This window comes from Lutzomyia longipalpis, chromosome 2 (genome assembly GCF_024334085.1).
Source record: "Lutzomyia longipalpis isolate SR_M1_2022 chromosome 2, ASM2433408v1".
NCBI lineage: Eukaryota > Metazoa > Arthropoda > Insecta > Diptera > Psychodidae > Lutzomyia > Lutzomyia longipalpis.
Genome location: NC_074708.1, coordinates 15,549,901 through 15,570,650, shown reverse-complemented (window position 1 = coordinate 15,570,650; position 20,750 = coordinate 15,549,901). Strand labels below are relative to the sequence as shown.

Here is a 20,750-nt window from a genome sequence, read left to right as displayed (position 1 = left end):
GAAGAAAAACAAGTATAATAAAAGGAAAAAGCAAAAAGATATAGGTAGGTATATATAGGAAAGAAAAAAATTTTAACATGAAAAATTCTTTTAATTTTCCATCAACATTTCCTTATTTGATTTATTAAATTTTTTTTCCATTCCCAAAATCTTTGCTTGAGTGAGAAATCGTTAAAATCTCCCATGTTCAAACGGAGCTACTCAATTTAGGTTCCCTCTAGGTTCCTCTTACACTGTTAAAACTCGCGTGTGCGGCATTTGGGACGTGGAACAACATTTCACAGTAAATTCCACAATGAAGTGAATCTCTGTGGGTTGAGAAGAATCAACAAAATGTCAACAAATTTCCCGGATGATCTCCTGGGGCAGTACAAGGCGCTTTCCACGAAACTAAAAAAGGCGGAAAAGGCAGTTTTTAAGTGAGTATTTGAGGAAAATTTCAAAAAATGAATATTTTCTTTAAAAACTTCCACTTTTCCAGGCGCTTTGGACCAAATCTCCTGGAAGTATCTGAGGAGTTTCAATCCTTAGCCGGGAGCTTTTACACAGGCTTCCTGCCAGAGTATTCTGCACTATGCTGGCTGGCCGTGGCCAAGTGTGAGGGTTTAATCGGAAATGGGGTGACGGAAGTGGATGCTCTGCTAAAAGCCGCAAAAGCCTTTGTGGAAGCTCATGAAAATTTGGAAAAGCTGAATGTGCTCTCAAATGCCGGGGAGCACCTCGAAGGGGCATTGAGGTGCTACAATCAAGCACTTGGATGCCTCAGTGAGGATTCCGCAATGAGAGCAGCCATCATTCGGGATATAAAGCGAATTAAACCAAATGCAGAGAATACCAGTAACTTCAATTCCCCATCCCATAGGATCTTTGACTTGGAAACAGCAGCCAAGGAGAGCATCCAGGCGGGGGATTTTGTGTCAGCTCTGGAGAAATTGACGGAAATCTGTGATGATGTTGGAGAAAGGAGAGTCGAAGCTCTGTACGGGAGTGTCCTGACACGAACAGAGATCTCTCGATTGCTGCTGCTGCTACTCCTCGAGCTTCCACCTGCTAGACAGTCACCTTCACACATTAAACTCCTCGAAAGGTACACCAGCACTGAGTCATGCTGGTCAGAAGCTGAAAATCTACCCATTGGAATGGATCAGGAACTTTTTCTGCATCTCCAGGGTCTCGCTGTAGCGTGCCAGACCAAAGACATCGAAGCTATTCGTGCCTCCAGAAATGACATTATTAATTTCCGTGCAATTTCACTGGAACAATCTATTCTCCTTCAGCGAATCCTCGTGAGATTTGAGGATTCCGCGAATACATGCAGAGGCTAAAGTGACTCTTATAGAAACATATATAAATATAGCATTTTTCCACGTCTTTCTGCATTTTAATTCTTGCAATGAGAGCGCACAATTAATTCCCGTTTTCATATTCTCCCAATCGAAGACCTTAGGGAGGGGTGGGAGAAAAAAAAAATATTCTGCCAAATGATTCGTCCACAGATCTCGCGCCTTTTACCTTTGGGTCTATCTATATGCAACCGGATGAGATTGCGAATATATTTATTAATCTACCACTTTTAACTTTACCTTTACAGACCGACATCTTCAGTTTTCAGCAAAATTTTCATTAAAAAAATGATCATTCTAGTATTCAGTTAGTTTATTGCTGAGTTTCCGATATTTCGAGAGAAGAAATTAATTAATTAATTCTAATTTCCAGAGAATTAGATAGTTATAGTTTTTTTTCTAAATATTTGTAAATGTTGGAAAAACGCCTTGATCACAAAAAGTTTGAGAAACTCTGTGTTCTAAGAATTTGAAGGGAGAGCTTAAGCAACTGCAAGTGATTATTTTTTGCGTCCATTTATGTAAATGTTCGCAATTTGGGGTAATAAATTTCAAAGCTGTATGGGGTGAACTTTCTGGGTTGCAGAAGATCTTTTGGCAAACACAAATGTTGAGTTTTTCCCGCATTTTTGCACAAAAATAATCTACCTGAATATTTTTGGTAAGATCTTCTAAAACAGAGAGAAAAATTGGCTTCACTTTCACTTCTTTTAGGAGGATTTGTTAAAAAAAATTAGATTGAAATTGAAATAAAAGGAATAAATGTTAAGACGAGAGAGGGAGGAATTTACCAATTTCAGATATCTCAATATCTTTTAAGTAGGTGAGATGGGAAGAAAATGCCTTTTGCGCGTTTTTTCCGCTTAATTACAAAAAGATAAAGTATGAAAAAATTGGACTAAAATTCATTAAACTTGACTTAATTTTTAAAATTTTCATCTTGAACAAAATGATTATTTTTTATTTTATAAAATAAGCGTAATAGGCAAAAAAAGAATCTTGCCCCTTGAAGCGTTTGAGAAGCATTTTCTTGAACGTTTATACCGATGTATTGCTCCAGAATGCCTCTCGAAGCATTGCCTTTGATTGCTTCCAAGAAGTTTTTTGGCAGCTTAACCACGATCTCTTTCTAACAGCATTAATCTCTTTCTGGCCACAAGAAATTTTTCAAAGTTGCTCTAAAATAAGATATCGTCAAGTCTCAAGGAGTGTGTTCCAAAAATCACACTATATATGTTTCTGCTATCTACATAACATACACACATATGTACGTACATACATAGGTAGCTTGAGTGAAAGAGAGCTTTTATGACCCTGAGCTGAGGAGCGTTTCAACGTCCAGTAAATTTTTCTGATCTTTTATGGCACCCAAAAAGGCGACTAAAACCTTTTCTTTGGGGGAGATCGGGATAAAAAAAAGTCATAACTGGGTTTAAGAAAAGCGGGTAGAGTCTATAATAATTTTTTTCATCGGGATTGAATAAAGTGATTATGAGACAGAATTAAGTGGAGGGATAGAATTGAGTTCTATTCTTTGCCCCGTGCTCCCTATAGACTCGATAGAGTATTCCAATGCTTAGAAAGATACTATATTTACCTGCTGTTGTATGTTACCATAAAAGATGCCTGACGCCAAATTTTCTTGACTAAATTTCCCAAAAACATCGCCTCGTCAAAAAGGGATTCAGATGGATTTGCAAATCGTTAGGGAGTCTTTTGAAGCAATGAAGTAATTAAGGAGAAGCCATTAGGGAGTGTAAGAAATAACACTTTTGCATTACCTACCTCGGAAATTGACCTGGCTTATCTAAATTAGTCTTTTGAGGTTTGAAGAATAATTTAAGAGCGTGGCGCGTGAAACACTTCGGTAAGAAAACTTATATATTTTGCACAAGTTTGTGTCCTTCTATTGTCAGAAAGTCAGTCGTTGAAGTTTTATGATCAAGATTGGAAGTGAATGTTAAGTAGGAGAATATCAGAAAGGAAATAGCATACAAGAAGGGAATCCAAACGGTAAGTATTTCATTTTTTTTAAAAGATCTTATCCCACATTTAATTTAATTGCAGATGTATTAAAATTATTAAAAAAAAAAACTATAAAAAACCTAATGATTTGATCATGTTCTTCTTTTAATTTATTTGGGGCTTTTATACATAATTTTAAATACTGGCATAGCTGTTTAAATAAAGGATAATTACCATATATAAAAATATCTAAAACATCTTTAATATAAAAAATTCTAATATCGTTAATTTATTAAATATTTAAATTATTTTTATTAAAATGTATGCCTTTATCGACAAAGCACACAAACTTTAAACAAGAAAATGAACGATCTTATAAATTACAATATCAACCGAGATATCAACGATGTAAGACAAAAAAGAGAAAAAATCATTATTTTATTTTAAGAAGTCAATCAAATTAAAGGAATTATTAGAATCTCATTTGACCATAAAAGGGTTCCCTTTCGCATGGATCGGTGTTCACCTTAATTTGATTTTTGTCTGTCCTGAAGGTCAGTAAGTTTTTTAGAGCATTTTATCTTGGGAAAATTGTTCCTGGCCAAATTCAGTCGAAGAGTTAATTTTGTACCACCAATCAGGGGAGTTTATCCCCTCTTTGATCAATTTATCTCAATTTATTGCAATTTCTCCTCATTTTAAACCGTATAAAGATCATTGCTTGCTGCATTACAATTCAGTTCCGTTGTCTTTGCGAAATATTCAACGTTTGGCGAATTTCTGTTAAAAAAAGTTTGTCTTGAAGATTTTTATATTGTGAGATATCGTGGACGTCTTTGTATAGATTGAAAAAGAATTTTCGTTGTGAAAATAATAGGCTGAATGGAGTTTTACCTGATCGTTGAAGGTCCTGAAAATTGTTTTAAACTTATTAAGTCGCGAGCAATTACCGACCCCCCAAATATAAGCCAGGTGGATTGTCATATCGGAAGATTTATCATCTTCGACAATAATGGGCAACTGACAGAAGCAGTCGTCATAAGGACATCGGAAGATAAAAACCTTCTACAGGCTCATTTGAACGCTATACACATTGATTTCAATCAATGTATGACTAGATGTGCCCTAGAGTGAGTGTCATTTCATGCTTTAACCTTTGGAATGCGGAGGCTTTGGTAGTTACGTAGAATGCGAAGGTGGGGTCGTTGAACGACCCCAAAAAGAAGGCCAATTTTCTCCCAAACTATACAACCTGGAGTTGTCGGGTTAGTGCCTATAGATTCCTTATATAGTCCTCTTGCACCCTGCACCACAAATTCGCCGCCCTAAAATACTTAGAAGGAGATATTAGGGAAAAACATTTTTCAATCATTTTTCACAATTTATTTTTGAGAAATTTGCCAAGAAACTGCATTTTTTTTCACTCTTCCCCACATTCCCCTCACTTCCCGCAACGTGATAAATGGCAATATTTCTCGAATATTCTTTATTGTTTTGCACATTTACATGCTTCTAATTATGTTTTATGTTGTTTATGCTCTAAAAAATTTTCCGCAGCATGACCGTTACAACAATTTTTGAATTCCCTTCTTCTACATTTTCCTTAATAACTTTTCTTGTGTTGGTCGGATTGAGCTGAAATTTTTACACAACCTCCTCAGATAACCAAAGAACTTATTTCCAAAAGATGGGAATGGTATCTTTTATATTTATGGAGATATAACACGAAATATAGCGCTGGGGTCGTTCAACGACCCCGCTCCGCATTCCAAGGGTTAAATTAAAATATGATTTTTGTGCTCTACTTAGAAACATTTTGTGTTGATAATGCACTTTTTTACGTATTATTTTGGGAAATTAAGAGAAACATTTAGGAAAATTTCTTGAGATTTTGAAATGAAAAATCTTCAAGTATTGGCTTTGATCTCAATTTTGCAGACTGTTAAAAAAAATCTTGGAAAAAAGGAAAAAATTTCTGGTAAAGATATCTTCTTTACAATATCAATTGAAATTTATAAAAAAATACAAACATAAGTAAACTTTTATATTTTATTTGGATAAAAAAGAAACTAATTTGATTGATTTTGAAGGTTTGGAAAAAATTTAGCAAATTTAGAAATGTTTAAAACTTTTCTTCAAAATCTATAATATTCTGTTTTCTTTTGCTTATTCTACAAAAGCTAAAAAGCTTAACCAAAATAAAAAGGAAAACATTTAAAATCATTTTAATTTTTTTTTAAATTTCAGTATAATATTGTCAATTAATTGTTTTTTTTCTTTCCTTCAGCGAGTTTTAAGATTTAGTTATAGGAGAGGAGCGTGCTGACAGTATTAGACGAACTCCAGATTCAGCTACAGTCAACCCACCACCGATGAATTCGACAAGAGATCAACCCATTCGTGGAGAAGGAGATCGCTCCCAAACTATTGATGTGTACACGCAAACAGTAATTATGTATGACCCCCTGGCTGGTGATGAACCAAATTCCCAGAGATTGGCCTTTCTTGAGCAGCAAAACGCAGAGCAGCATGCAAAGATCGTAGAGCTGACGAGTGCATTAAGTGAGCTTACTGGGATGATAAGTGAGTTGGAGGCCCTGAATGAGGACACTGCGATGATACAAGCCCGATTGGAGGGACACAGCAGAAGTTCTAGTAGCTCTGCTCAGTCGTCTCATGAAGAATGGCAGCCATCTAATTCTAACTCATCAGAGAATGTTGAGGAAATTGATGATATAATTGAAGATGATGAGGACAATTGCGCTTTGCCAGAGGTCCAGTTTGTGAGCGGTCGAAATGCTGAACCTACGGTCCATGTTTCCCATTTGATTATCCAGGATGGTGTACTGGTTGTAGAGGAGGCCGATGGCGATATACCTGATGCTAGACCAACAGTAGAGAATCCTGAACCCGTATTGCAAAATTCTGAAATCATTGAGATTGAACCGGTGCAAGTGGTCGCGAGTACATCTGGAACGCAAAACAATGGCGAAGGATCTTCCAACACTCAACCGACGAATTCTCAATCACAGGAAAATATCGTTATTGGACCAAATGGGACTACATTGAGTGCCAACTTTGTTAGAATCCTGGATTGGGATTGTTACACCTTGACTACAAGACTTATCCTCGTTGAAGTCTTCGGTAGAGAAACATTAGCAACACATACACTCTCAGGAAAGCCACCAACTAGTAAGAAATTAAAAATTATTTTTAAAAAAGAAGAAGAAATATTAAATTTTTCATAACGTTTCAGTTTTCAAGGATCGTGATGCTAAAGCACCGTTGGATCCACTTAAGATACAAGATATTGTTTATTTCGTAACAACCAACACTGATGCTAATGAGGCTAACGTGAGGGCCGTCATTACCGCTAAATGCGCAGATTCTACTAGAAAGAAGCATCCATCAGGGTCATCTACGAGATTTAATGCTAGCGGACATAGAAATGAACATCAAAATGGCCACCAGAATGAAAATCAAAATGGCCATCAGAATGAAAACCAAAATGGCAACCAGGACGTTGGACATCGAGAGAGACACCAAAATAGCCATCCGAATGGCCGTCGTCAGAGACGTCAGAATCGCAATCAGAATGATGGACATAGGAATAGACGTCAAAATGGCCATTCGAATGGGCATCAGAACGGCAACCAGAACGATGGACATCAAAATGGCCACCAGAATGGCCACCAAAACGGCCACCAGAACGGCCACCAAAACGGCCACCAGAATGGCCACCAGAACGGCCACCAAAACGGCTACCAGAACGGCCACCAGAATGGCCACCAGAACGGCCACCAAAACGGCCACCAGAATGGCCACCAGAACGGCCATCAAAATGGCCACCAAAACGGCTACCAGAACGGCCACCAGAATGGCCACCAGAACGGCCACCAGAATGGCCACCAAAACGGCCACCAGAATGGCTACCAAAACGGCCACCAGAATGGCCATCAGAACGGCCACCAGAACGGTCATGAATAACAACGATCGTACTAATTGAGGTAGGAAAAATCACAATTTTTGTTTGTTGTTAAATTTTGTTTTCAAAGATTGTTCAATTGTTCTCAAATATGTTTCATTTGACTCGAGAAGATTTATTGTACTTCAAATGAAAAGGCATTTTAACAATAAAACTTATCAAAGATCTGCATATAAAAGACTTTTATTATTTTGGATTTTCTTTAGGACAACTTGCGAAAAGTCTTTGAAATAATTCTTTTTTATAAGAATAATTTGGTTTCATCCAAAACAGGAGAATAGTTTTAATCTTCATAGGCTTCATAGTTATTAGGTATAATTTTGCAACTGGTGTGAATGTTTTTGTCCAGCTCTCCTTACAGACTCTGGAGAGCGTTCCAACGCCTAGAAAAATGTTTGATTTATCAACTTAAAAATACGAAATACGTTGCTTAAAAGTATGAAGCAAAATCACTCAAAAATACGAATTTGCGAAAAAGTAGTAGAAAAATGGTCTGTAAGGACAAATTTAAAAAATTTCCTACAAGAAAAAAAAAGAATATTTTTAACATTTGATTTCACTTTCTCCAAGACGACAACTCTTATATGTAAAACTATATACAATATCTTACATAATATTACATACTTTTATGTTTCACAATATGTACAATACAACAGACATTTATTAGAGATATTATATTCTATGATGTCAAATTATTAGAAAATAATTGAAATCTTTAAGAAAAAATTAAATCATTAGAACCATGTTTGACTACGAAAAGGTTCTTTTGCATAGAGCTTTGTGCACCTTTGTATGACTTTCTTCTACCTGCGGGTAGGTTGCAAAAGAAGCTCATGTAAGGAAAATCGTAATTTGCCGAGCACTGCCAAATGGTTAGTTTTGTACCTCCAATCAGAATAGTTTTTGGACGTCCCTTTCTCTTTCATTTTCTTTCTCCTTCATTTGATTTTTGTAGCCAAAGACTCTTCAGTAGCACCACACATCAAATCAGTTTGAAGCGTCCTGCCAGAAGGTTCAGTCGAAAAGTTCTCTCCTTAACTTTTAACTTATATATCAGCGAAAGAGTTGTGAATTTCTTTGAGTACACTATGGAGTATTACGTAATTCTTCAATTTAAATTTGGTGATGACGACCATGAGACGAAGTTCTGTGTTGTTAGCGGTCGCAGTATTGCGAATATTGGCGAGGTCAATCCTGAAACTTGTCGGCCGGGCATGGAAGTTAATTTTAAAATAGCAGATGTGCTTGTAGCGGGAGTCGTGGTGGATATATCGGATGATTTTAAATACATCGAGGACCAATCTGTCTTACTTCACCGTAATATTGTTAACCAGCGAATGAGAAGGTGAGTTAAAAATTTTCAATTCAAAAGCTTTTTAGCTGTGCTTCTTTGAAACTTTGAAATACTCTAAAATGCATTTTTATTTCATTTAAATTCTTCTCTCTTTTTAGGCCCGAAGCAATTGAGCAACAGAAAGGACCAGTAATAGATGAAGACGTAGCCGTAGCTGATCCAGAGGCAACCATTAGACCAGAAGAGCACCTAATGGAGGATGACGCTAAGAATGCTGATGAAGATGAACCAGACGTGGTCATGCAGACACCACAGGAAAATCAATCAGTTCGCGAAGAAATTGAGGAACCGACACAGGCAATACGCTATGATCCTTTGACTTCCGCACAAGTTCAAACAGCCAATTATTTTATGCGATTGCTCTTGGTTCAATGCAATAGTAACGGTATAAGGCGACTTCTTAAAATTATTATTTCCAAACAAAATTCTACAGTGAAGAAGATCCTTAGCTTGAAGCGCAAAGCGCAATTGCTTAATGCAAAAGCCCGTGAAATGGAAGAAAAGAAGCGGAATACTGTAGAAATTCCTACAGGCGCCGTCCTCCTTAACTTGCCTCAAGTTGAATCCGATTCCAATGAGAATGTGGTTCTGGTGGAAATCGAACCTAATCAAGAAGAACAGGAGACAAGTAATGTCGTTCCCATTGCTGCAGAGGAAAGTGAGCCCGGCCGTTCCCGCAAAACACTGAGGAGTGAAACATCGGCAGTAGAAAGTAAAGAGAACACCTCGCCAAATGCAAAACGCTTCAAGGCAGCCGAGGTACCCAATGACGTTAAAAAGAGCTCCACAACTCCTCAATTACCGACGGCTTACCAACGTGAGGAGGACATCGTCATCGGATCAAATGGAACGAAAATTAATGCCGTGTTTGCTAGAGGTCTAGACTGGGACAATGACTACATTGCCATACGACGTGTCGCCGTTAAAGTTTTTGGCAAAAAGACTTTGGCAACACACTCGCTCTCAGGAAAGCGATCACCTGGTAAGAAACAAAGAAATATTTTAAAGTTTAGCCGATATACTAAATTTTTATTCTTTCATTTTAGCTTTTCCGGATCGTGCAGCGAAGCCACCGTTGGATCCGCGCAAAGTTGATGACATTATTGAGTACGCCATGAGGAACGCCGATATACTTGCGTCCGCTGTAAGGCGCATACTTACGGCTAAGTGTGCTGATGAGAATAAGATGCAGAAGAATAATACGTCGTCGAAGTCATCAAAGAAAGGCAAGAAAAGTAAGGCGAGTAGTCCAGCAGATGAACCACGTGCTGGTTCTAGCAATACCAGTAACTCCTCCAACACCGATAAATCTAGCAACGCTGATAAAGTGGACGCACGTGATAGCAGCAGCCCCGGCGCTAGGCCAGATCTGAACATGAGCTTTAAGAAGCGCATCATGAAGAACTTCCAGGCTGAGTGCAACAAGTCCCGCAACAAACATAAATAATTATAAGATGAGTAAAGTATAAACACAAAATAAAAAATAAAATTTAATTTTTAAGTCTAAAAAACCAGTACAAGAAAAAAAATTCTGCAATTTTGTGGCATAAAATATACATGTGTACTTCAAATGAAATTCTTTTTTCCTCAAAGGCGCACATTAATTTTAAAAGTCTAATCAATTTAAAAAAATATTTTTTGTAAAATCATCTAATATCGTGTAATAAAAGACAATTAAAAATATATTAGGATTTTTTTTTAAAAAAAATGGTTTTCGAAGTATTTTGGAATCTTCGCTCTAATGTACTTGCATCATATAATGTAGATTCTGAGAGTTTTGCAAATAAAAAAAAATGCAATATATAAAATATAATGCGAATTTTTGTCTTGTTTCATTTTCTTTCCTCTTAAAACGACGTTTTCTTACAATCTTGCCCAAGAAACATTTGAGGTGCCAAAAAAAAACTACGTGATAAAGGTAAGTAATATGTGTAGTGTTGCTTTTGACGGCTAAAGCTCTGAGCCCAGATGACTGTACTAAATTTCATCCCTTTAGCTACTAATAGTTTAGTTATGTTAATGTAGCGTCATTTAAAGTTCCAAAACATTTAAAGCAAACATTCTTTGCCTTTATTTTGCGCCTAAAAATAACAATTTTCGTCCAATTGTAACTTGAACAATCAAATCCTCCTTCAGCGAGCCCTCGTGAGAATAAATGACTCCGCGGTTTAATGCAAATATGAAGCTTATAAGAATCTAGAGACTATAACTGGAGATTTTTTTTACACAGCTACATCCCCAACAGTTATATTTGATCCCTTTAAGAAAACCGCGCACAAAAAATCCCCTTTTGACATTCGCTGGCAAATTACTCGAAAAGTTCCGTCACATTTAGCTTTATCTTTACAGGCCGATGTCTTCAGATCTATGTGAGCTAGGACAATCATTAACATATCAATGGAAAGATCTTACAATACTCTACAACTCCCTAGAACATTAGAAATTAATAGGAATAATTCTATTGACTATAAAAAGCAACAAATTGAATTTACAAAAATGAAGCAAAATTTTCATTATAAAAATGGTCATTCTAGTATTCAGTCAGTTAATTGCTCAGATTCAGATATTTCCAGAGTTTGATTTCAAGTTTTGTAGCTTAAATACAATTAGACAGCTATAGGATATTTTTTAATATCTGGAAATGTTAAGAAATCGCCTTGATCACAAAAAGATTGAGAAACTCTGTGTTCTAAGAATTTGAAGGGAGAGCTTAAGAAACTGCAAGGGATTATTTTTTGCGTCCGTATATGTAAATGTTCGCAATTTGGGGTTATAAAATTCAAAGCTGTATGGGGTGAACTTCTTGGGTTGCAGAAGATCTTTTGGCAAACACAAATGTGGGGTTTTTCCCGCATTTTTGCACAAAAATAATCTACCTGAACATTTTTGGTGAGATCTCCTAAAACAGGGATAATCAACCGAAAAGAGGCGTTTTAGCTCTTTGCAGAGTATGTAGAGAAAAATTGGCTTCACTTTCACTTCTTTTAGGAGGATTTGTTAAAAAAAATGCCATGGTTGACAACCGCAAATCGGATCATGCGCCTATACGTGGCTACCGAAAATCCGTCAAAAACCCTACAAAATATTATGAAGTGCATCATGGGTGGTTTTTGTACCAAGTTGGTTCAGAATTAAGAAAGAACCAAAGTGTACGTTCGGTGCAAAACACCTTTTTTTATAATGAGTTCGACGAGGGAGGTGGAAATTCCGGATAATTACAAAGCGAGGGTTTTTGAAATCCTGAACAACAATGCGTTCTTCGCGCATCCTGAAAATGTTCTTCTCTCAATGGTAATGGACGATAGAAAAGAAATATATTGAAATTGAAATAAAAGGCAGCAAATGTAAAGACGAGAGAAGAATTTACCAATTTGAGATATCTCAAAGATGATATGGGAAAAAAATATACTTTTAATGCTTATCTACAATTCGCGTCTGTATAGCTATGCATTTCTCCACTGTTGGTCAGATCGCGATGAAAATTGGTACAGAGACTACAGATACCAGGCGGTTTTCACCAACAGAGAAATTAACTATATTCGTTTTTTCATCTCAATTTTTTTTTCCTAAAATTCCCGCGAGGCGGGGCGAGATAAATTGGAGTGAAGCGACAATTTACCTCGTTGAGTATAAAAATAAATACCAATTGGACTAAAAGTTTTAAAACTTCTTAGTTTTCTTCTTTATGTCATCATTTTTTATTTTATTTTTCTTGAATAAAAATTCTTTTCCTACATTTTAAAAATCAAGCTTGAAAGACAAAAATATCAGACCGTCTCTTTTTGAAGTGCTTGAAGCATTAAGTTTTCACGATTTTTTGACCTAAAATTCATGAAAATTTGATTTATAAGAAAAGCCTCTTTTACATTTTGTGGAATTTGCAATCCAACGTCCCCAATTTGGCCCACATAGAGTGAGTTTTTAATTTTCTATCATTAAAAGGCATTTTTCTTGAAAGCTTATACCGATATATTGCTCCAAAATCCCTCTCGAAGCATTGTCTTTGAATGCTTCCAAGAAGTTTTTATAGCAGCTTAACTATGAAATATCTCAAACGGCATCAATCTTTTCCTGGCAACAAGAAATTTTTCAAAGTAGCTATAAATTAAGATATCGTCAAGTCTCAAGGGGTGTGATCCAAAAATCACACTATATGTATGTTTCTGCTATCTACATAGCATACATACATATGTACGTAGTACATACATAGATAGCTTGAGTGAAAGTGAGCTTTTATGACCCTGTAGAGCGTTCCAACCGGTTCCAGAGTTTAGCAAAATTTTCAATTTTTCCTTCTTTATGGAACCCAGGAGGGCTGTGAAACCTTTTCTTTAGGGGAGATCGGCAAAAACAGCGGGAAAAGCCCAAAATAACATTTTTCATCGAGATAGTGCAAAATGATCATGAGACAAAATTAAATGGAGAATTTTTTTTAGGTATGAGATTTACCATTTTCATTTCTTTCGCTGATGTGACTGTTTTTCCCCGTTCTCCCTGCAGACTCTTAAAAGTCGCTTTATCTGCCCTTGTATATTACTGACCCGAAAAGATGCGTGACGCCAAATTTTCTTGACGAAATTTCCCAAAAACAACGCCTCGTCAAAAAGTGATTCGGATGGATTTGCAGATTATTAGAAAGTCTTTTAAAGTGAGGACGTAATTAGGAAAAAGTCATTAACGTGTGCTAGAAGTAACACTTTCACATTACTTATCTTTTAGAAACAGACCCGGATTATCAGTACGAAAGGAGAATTCTTAATTTGTCTCTTGAGGTTTGACGGGTAATTACTTTTTTCACAACGATGAAAATGTAAAAGTTCTTGCATAATCGGCAATGGAAAATTTTAGCTTGAGTGTCCTTAAATATGAAGGTGTGCCTTTTACATTTTTGAAAATTTTATGCTGTTAACGATAAAAAAATTTTTTTTTCTCATTTGGAGATGATTTTCTGTTTAAAAATTGATTAAAAAAATCTTAATAAAAGTCCTTAATCGTCAAAGAAATGGAAATCATTTTTGTAATAAATCAGTTACTAAAATTTCTAAGCCTCTGAATTTCCATAGCTTTTGTAGCTCTCACTTGAAGAAAATCAAGATCTTCATATTTTTCCAAGATTTGTTTCGATTTCATAATTTCTTTCGAATGTAGAAATTTGATTACATTCAATAATGTCAAATAAATGATCCAAAAGAATCAAATCTGAATTTCAATGTCAAAAAAGAAATTTTAATATGCTTGGTTGTATTCTTTGTTGGAACTTTGTGTGGTTCATCAAAAAAAAATTTCAATCACTCAAAAATGGTTTGTAATGCAAAAATGGTTTGTAAGGGCAAGTTTAAAAATTTCATACAAGAAAAAAGAATATTTTTAACATTTGATTTTACTTTTTCCAAGACGACAACTCTTATATGTAAAACTATACAGAATATCTCCCTTAATATAAATTACATAGTTTTATGTTTCCCAATATGTACAGCAGCAACAGACATTTATTAGAGACATTATTATTCTATAATTATTCTATAATGTCAAATTATTAGAAAATAATTGAAATCTTTAAGAAAAAATTAAGTCATTAGAATCTCGTTTAACCATGAAAAGGTTCCTTTGCATAGAGCTTTGTGCACCTTTGTTTGACTTTCTTCTACCTGTGGGTAAGTTGCAAAAGAAGCTCGTGGAAGGAAAATCGTAATTCGCCGAGGACTGCCGAGCGGTTGGAGTTGTACCTCCAATCAGAATAGTTTTTAGACGTCCCATCTCTTTCATTTTCTTTCTCCTTCATCTCTCTTTTGTTGGCTATAAAAGACGATCCCCTGTAGCACCAGACATCAAATCAGTTTGAAGTGTCCTACCAGAAGGTTCAGTTGAAAAGTTCTCTCCTTGACTTTTGGAAATTAAATATCAGTGAAAGAGTTGTGAATAATACAGTACAATATGGACGAGTTTCACTTAATTGTTCAATTCCTTGTTGGTGATAACAACCGTGAGTCGCGGTTCAGTGTTATTAACGCTCAACAAATTGCGAATAATTCCGAAGTCAATCAAACCACTTGTTACCCGGGAAGGGAAATTTATTTGGAGATAGCAGATGTGCTTGTACCGGCAATCATAAGGAAGATATCGGATGATATCAATGACATCGAGGTGCAATACATCGAGCTTCAGTTAAATGATGCTGAGCAGCGTAAGATTAGGTGAGTGAAAAATTTTCAATTCAAGAGCCCCTTTAATTCATTTAAAAATCCATTTCTTATTTATAAATTTCAAACAAAAAAAAAATATACCAAAAATTTGCTTTTTCCGTGGAGATATTGAAAAGGTTCAGAAACATAACTTATGGGATATACGGGAACAAAATACTCAAAGTATGAAGAATTTAATTTTTTTCTAATTAATCTTTAGAAAAAGCTCAACTAGTTAAATCGCCAAGAATTATACGGTGTGAAATGAAAAAAAGCACCTAATGAAATAAAATTAAAATTAAATAAATCTTTAGTTATATGCAAGAAAAAAACTATTAATACATCCTAATAGCATTTGCCGCCAAATTTTCCACGACGCCATTTTGCGAAGAAGTAGATCCTTCACAGAATCTCCTAGCCTCATGGGTCGAGAATAATGATTTTTCCCTACGAATATTTTGTCTTTCTAATCAGATAATCGAAATTCGAAAATCTGCATCAAAGTTAAGTTTGCGCTATAAGCAGAGTTGTAGACAAATGAGAAGATCACAAAATGGCGATGAGGAAAGTATGCTGCATAAGCATACAACGTTTCCGCTCTTCAAGGTGCCTTTTTGGTTATAAAATGTATCAAGAGGTAGTTCCGTTAAAATTAGTTACAAAAATTGTGCATTTAAAATTTATTATTTTATTTAAAGTCAGTTATCAAAAATTTTTACTAGAATCTAAAATAATTTTATCTCCCGTTTGCCAAAAAAATAAAATCTCTCTTTATGGATCCACAAAGCTTTTTGAATATGAAAATTAGTCAAGGCATTAAGACAAAAGGCTGACTTAATATACCATCGAGAGACGGTAGCATTTTTTTGTTCCACTGTAGTCCGACGGTGTTCATATCGGATTCAAAAGTGCTCTTAAAAAATCGGGGAAATCCTACAAGAATAAAGGCGAGCTTTGATCTTTGAAAAGCTTACGCAAAAAAGCGCATTTCAAACAAGTTTTTTGATTACTTAGCTAAAGTTTGAAAATTTTTGAAAATTATTTTAGTAAAATTCTTCGTATATCATGATACAAGTTCTATAACAATTTAAATATTTTTCAATGATTTTAAAAAAATTTTCTCCCCTTTTTTTTACAAAGCGTGATTGTCTTTTTCTCCTTCGTCAGTGACTTTGGAATTGTGAATCTTAATTTTCTTTTATTTTTTTCTTTTTTTAGGCAAGGAGCAATCAAACATCAGGAGAGACCAATTGTAGCTGCAGTTAATCCTGAAAATGTTGTACGACCACAGGACCAGTTGATGGACAACAACGCCGAAAGTGCGGAAAACACCAAGATTTGGCGATTCATTGATGCTATTATCAAACAAGATTCTACAGTGAAGGTCATCATTAGGTTTAAGCTGCCTCAAGTTGAATCCGATTCCAATGCGAATTTAATGAAAAAGGGTAAAGATGGGAAGACATCAGAGCAATGTCAGCCCCGCCATTCGCACAATACACGGAGTAGGAAATCATCAGCAGAAGGGAACAAAGAAAACACTGCACCAAACGCGAAGAGGTTCAAGGCGTCCGCAACATCAAATAAAGTTGGAGAATGTTCCAAAACTCCTCAATTACCGACGGCTAACCAACGTGGGAAAGAAAACACTGCGCCAAACGTGAAGAAGAGGTTCAGGGCGTCCGCGACATCAAATAACGTTGGAGAGAGCTCCACAACTCCTCAATTACCGACGGCATACCGACGTGAGGAGGACATTGCTGCAGAGGGAAGTGAGCCCGGCCCTTCACGCAGAACACCGAGGAGTGAAACATTGGCAGTAGAGAACACCTCGCCAAATGCAGAACCGGCAGCCGAGGTACCCAATAACGTTGGAGAGAGCTCCACAACTCCTCAATTACCGACGGCTAACCAACGTGGGGAAGAAAACACTGCGCCAAACGTAAGGAATAGGTTCAGGGCGTCCGCGACATCAAATAACGTTGGAGAGAGCTCCACAACTCCTCAATTACCGACGGCTTACCAACGTGAGGAAGACATCGTCATCGGATCAAATGGAACGAAAATTAATGCCGTGTTTGCTAGAGGTCTGGATTTCAAGAATTTCTCCCCTACCACACGACGAGTCATCCTTAAAGTCTTTGGCAAAGAGACTTTGGCAACACACTCGCTCTCAGGAAGGCAATCACCTGGTAAGAAACAAAGAAATATTTTAAAGTTTAGCCGATATACTAAATTTTTATTCTTTCATTTTAGCTTTTCCGGATCGTGCAGCGAAGCCACAATTGGATCCGCGCAAAGTTAATGACATTATTGAGTACGTCATGAAGAACTGCAATGTGCCTGAGACCGCTGTGAGGAACATCATTACAGCAAAGTGTGCTGACGAGAGCAAAATGATGAGGAACAATAATAACGCAAGCAGTCCAGTAGATGAACCACGTGCTGGCCCTAGCAACGCCGACAGCAACAACAGTAACGCAAGCAGTCCAGTAGATGAACCACGTGCTGGCCCTAGCAACGCCGACAGCAACAACAGTAACGCAAGCAGTCCAGTAGATGAACCACGTGCTGGCCCTAGCAACGCCGACAGCAACAACAGTAACGCAAGCAGTCCAGTAGATGAACCTCGTGCTAGCCCTAGCAATACCGAAAACTCCAGTGACAGTGATTACTCCAGTATTACTGGTAGCTCCACCACAACCGATATCTCCAGCATTGCTGGTAGCTCCAGAACCGATGAGTCTAGCAACGCTAATGAAGTGGTTGCCCGTGATAGCAGCAGCCCCGACGCTGGATCAAATCTAATCATGAGCTTTAAGAAGCGCATCATAAAGAACTTCCAAGATAAGTGCAACAGCTCCCGCGATTAGTGGATGAACTTTCATAGTCATAAAAGACGTACAGAAAAAATCATAAAATGAGTTAAATTTTTTATTTAATTCAATAATATTAATAATCACATTTAATAATTTTGTTATTTTAAAATCAAGAACAAATTATTGTAATAATTTGAATTTATACAAAAAAAGAGAAAAATGGCAAATACGATCTGTGATACGGGCTTTCTGCCGTTTTCCCGTTGAGATCAGTAGTAGTAAGTCGGCGGCAGCCGCAACAATAGTGTGAGGTTTTGATAAATCTTGATAAAAAATTTCCAATAAGGATACTATAATGTTTTCTGTGAAGTTTTATAAATATTGTATAACAAAAATTTTTGAGTTCAGAATAAAAAAGTTTTATATGAATATTGGATTTTATAATTTCTATTTTTCTGCTTTATTGATCTTATCTTTTGAATTATTCGCGTCCTCTGTGTGATCCAGCTCATGGGAATAAAATAAAAGAAATAAAGTTCTGAAGGAAAGGTGTCTGGTAAGTACTAGAAAGGTTTTTTATAAGAACTGAAGACTAGCATTTTATTGGGAAATTACCCACAAAAGATTAACAAAATATGAACATTTTAATATAACTTTCTATCAAGCTTCAAAGTTTTGCATATATTTCTTAAATTTCTAATTTTCAATTTTTAAGAATAGGAAGAAAAGTTTTACTACTTATAATTGGAATTTTTCCAATAATTTTTTGAATATAAAAAAGACTATTTTATACAAAAGAAGGAAACACCTTGACTAGGGCAGTTTGTTAGGTGCCTGTAGATAGGTTCTATAAAAATCTCTTATGAGCTTTTCAACATTTAGTTATAGATGGCGCAGTAGGAAAATTCAAAAATTAACGACAAATTTAGGAAATTTTAATATTTCTTTTAAGTTTATTTAATTTCTTCATAATTAATACATCGAACGTATTCTTCGCCAAAAAAATATTTATTTAAATACGAAAAATGTAATTTTTCCATCTTCATTGTTCCAAAAATCTACAATTCGGCCACTCGGGAACGCATGGAGGTTCGAAATTAAAAATCCATTTGCATAATTGAGTGTGAATAAGGGAAAAAGGGCGGAAGAATCTGATTGCTGGATGCTTTTGTTTGGTATTCTCTTGCTTTTCAATACACCACAAATTGACCAACTGTTTAGTCTCGAGACGAATATGCTACCAAGTTCAACAATCCAGGAAATGACGATGACGTCGGAATTGCTGATTATTTCGTTGGTCTGACCACAAAGAAAACTAGCGTGCAATAAATTGTGGGCGTGTGGTAAATGTTCAATAATTTTGTTGCATCTGTTGGAAAAATAATTATACAGCAGAAGGAAAATTCTTTGGCTCTCTGTGTTTTCGTCTCTCTCACCATTTTTGGGAATTTCCTTCAGGATTTGTGAGAAAATGCACAAAATGTTACGTAATAGAGCGAGAGAGCGAGGGAAAATCCCTTGGGAACTGATGAAAATTCAAATACAACGAAAAGGCTCTCATGTAGGGGTGGGGGAACAGTCCTGCGCACATCCTTTCCGTTTTCCCAAACACACACGCGCCCTTTTCCAGGAAATTTTCCTGTGGGAAGCGCACCTCATCCTTGTGCTGGGGAGGAGAGAGAGAGAACACGGGACAAAGAAGTGCATTTATTGATCCAGGAGTACAATCCCGCAGGCATCCTGCGTCCAAGAACAATGAAGGTGCCATGCGTTCGGGGACAAAAGGACCTTACACTTTATGCAGTCATTAAGTTACTTCCTCCCGCCTCTCATTTTTTTGTATAATGCTATCCGTTATGGAGGATTTTACACCCTAAATTGCATGGATATTTTTCAATTAGACGTATACCATCATCTTCTGGAAACCCTCTTTGTTTGATCACAGCGGGAATTTCATTCTGATTGAGGCGACGAACACAGCTAAAACCATGTTAGGCGGCTTAGGACAAGAAGTCATTTACTTTTTCGAATATAAAAATGTCTTTGATTCATTTTTTTCTTTTTATTAATTCTAACAAAATGTGTTTCCTTTGTATGTAGTTTTCTTGGGTAAGTATTTATTATTTTCTTTTTTTGGAAAATTCGGGATTTAAAATGATAAAGGAAGAACATTTAAACACCATCTTGATAAAATGAAGGAACTATAAATTTAATAATTAATTAACGAGGTAAATTCGCTCCAATTTACCTCATTAAATAATAAGAAAACTATTTTTTAATCATAAAAAAATGCTGGGAAAAATCTAATTTTTAAAACTTGTTCTATATATCGTGCATAACGTCCTTTTTAGAAGAATGTCTTGTGTAAAATATGAATGTTTAATAATTTGATGAAACATGTTAAATATTAAATTATTTCTTGATATTGAACATATTAATAATTTAATATATCTTCCACTTCAGTTAGATATTCGATGCTAAAGCGAATATACGACCACAATTTGGGGCAATTATTTGGCAATGATTAGTCAATTACATTAATTGATTCCATGAAATATTTACGGGAAGTAATTCCAGTTCTTTCAGCTACTCTTTTGGGTAATTAAATAGATACTTTGGATAAGTTTCTTTTACCTTCTTAAGGGCTATATCAACCCCAAAAGTAACAGAAAAATTTCTTAACGAGGAGTCATATTTGAACCCTCTTTGATTGATTCGTTATTATTTGCATTGGCCGCGAAAAAAATATAAATTCTCCAAAATATTTTAGATGCTACTAAACCAACTCTTGTAAATCTCTCCTATCAAATTTCAATGAAGCACAGGCCCCTATAGTGATTTCCTCCTTCGATGCGTCTCAATCAGGTCTCAATAGGACGCGGGAAATTTGATTTTGAGGTCATGTGGGATAAATAGAGGGACCCATTTCCGGTCTGTGAGTGAAATTCTCACACAATTTGTGCGTTCATTTTGTCCAAGACTGTTTAGATGCCGCGGGACTCCACCTCGCAATTGGAAAATTTCAGGGGAAAATTTTCTCTCTCTGCACAATCGCTCTCGAGATGCTGGCAAATGTGATTTTCCATACTTGAGGGTTTTCTC

At 36.0% G+C, this 20,750-nt stretch overlaps 5 protein-coding genes across 9 annotated transcripts in view; 3 read left to right on the top strand and 2 right to left on the bottom strand.

The window, feature by feature from the left end:
• The window catches only part of LOC129790865 (UNC93-like protein), a 1,060,245-nt gene that overhangs the window by 354,970 nt on the left and 684,525 nt on the right, over nucleotides 1–20,750 (bottom strand). The gene's annotated exons all lie outside the window — the stretch shown is intronic.
• The window catches only part of LOC129790850 (cleavage and polyadenylation specificity factor 73), a 566,536-nt gene that overhangs the window by 354,970 nt on the left and 190,816 nt on the right, over nucleotides 1–20,750 (bottom strand). The gene's annotated exons all lie outside the window — the stretch shown is intronic.
• On the top strand, nucleotides 256–1,371 carry LOC129790913 (40-kDa huntingtin-associated protein). The gene is made up of 2 exons (XM_055828754.1): nucleotides 256–419; nucleotides 482–1,371. The coding sequence occupies exons 1-2, from the start codon at nucleotides 334–336 to the stop codon at nucleotides 1,323–1,325; spliced, it is 930 nt and encodes a 309-aa protein (XP_055684729.1). The 5' UTR covers nucleotides 256–333; the 3' UTR covers nucleotides 1,326–1,371.
• On the top strand, nucleotides 3,932–18,077 carry LOC129789225 (uncharacterized). Its single transcript, XM_055825873.1, has 10 exons — nucleotides 3,932–4,438; nucleotides 5,596–6,500; nucleotides 6,565–7,284; nucleotides 8,545–8,638; nucleotides 8,746–9,032; nucleotides 9,081–9,629; nucleotides 9,694–10,058; nucleotides 14,576–14,841; nucleotides 16,048–17,021; nucleotides 17,086–18,077. Exons 2-10 carry the CDS (start codon nucleotides 5,681–5,683, stop codon nucleotides 17,700–17,702), a joined length of 4,692 nt encoding a protein of 1,563 aa, XP_055681848.1. The 5' UTR covers nucleotides 3,932–4,438; nucleotides 5,596–5,680; the 3' UTR covers nucleotides 17,703–18,077.
• LOC129790869 (uncharacterized) lies at nucleotides 8,177–10,405 on the top strand. Its single transcript, XM_055828679.1, has 3 exons — nucleotides 8,177–8,638; nucleotides 8,746–9,629; nucleotides 9,694–10,405. Exons 1-3 carry the CDS (start codon nucleotides 8,382–8,384, stop codon nucleotides 10,092–10,094), a joined length of 1,542 nt encoding a protein of 513 aa, XP_055684654.1. The 5' UTR covers nucleotides 8,177–8,381; the 3' UTR covers nucleotides 10,095–10,405.

Coding starts and splice junctions, on each gene's coding strand:
- LOC129790913 (XM_055828754.1), top strand. CDS start 334: ATGTCAACAAATTTCCCGGATGATCTCCTGGGGCAGTACAAGGCGCTT. Junction 420..481: donor GCGGAAAAGGCAGTTTTTAA/GTGAGTATTTGA, acceptor CCACTTTTCCAG/GCGCTTTGGACCAAATCTCC.
- LOC129789225 (XM_055825873.1), top strand. CDS start 5,681: ATGAATTCGACAAGAGATCAACCCATTCGTGGAGAAGGAGATCGCTCC. Junction 7,285..8,544: donor TCAGAACGGCCACCAGAACG/GTCATGAATAAC, acceptor ATGTGCTTGTAG/CGGGAGTCGTGGTGGATATA. Junction 14,842..16,047: donor GCTGAGCAGCGTAAGATTAG/GTGAGTGAAAAA, acceptor TTCTTTTTTTAG/GCAAGGAGCAATCAAACATC.
- LOC129790869 (XM_055828679.1), top strand. CDS start 8,382: ATGGAGTATTACGTAATTCTTCAATTTAAATTTGGTGATGACGACCAT. Junction 8,639..8,745: donor GTTAACCAGCGAATGAGAAG/GTGAGTTAAAAA, acceptor CTCTCTTTTTAG/GCCCGAAGCAATTGAGCAAC. Junction 9,630..9,693: donor CTCAGGAAAGCGATCACCTG/GTAAGAAACAAA, acceptor CTTTCATTTTAG/CTTTTCCGGATCGTGCAGCG.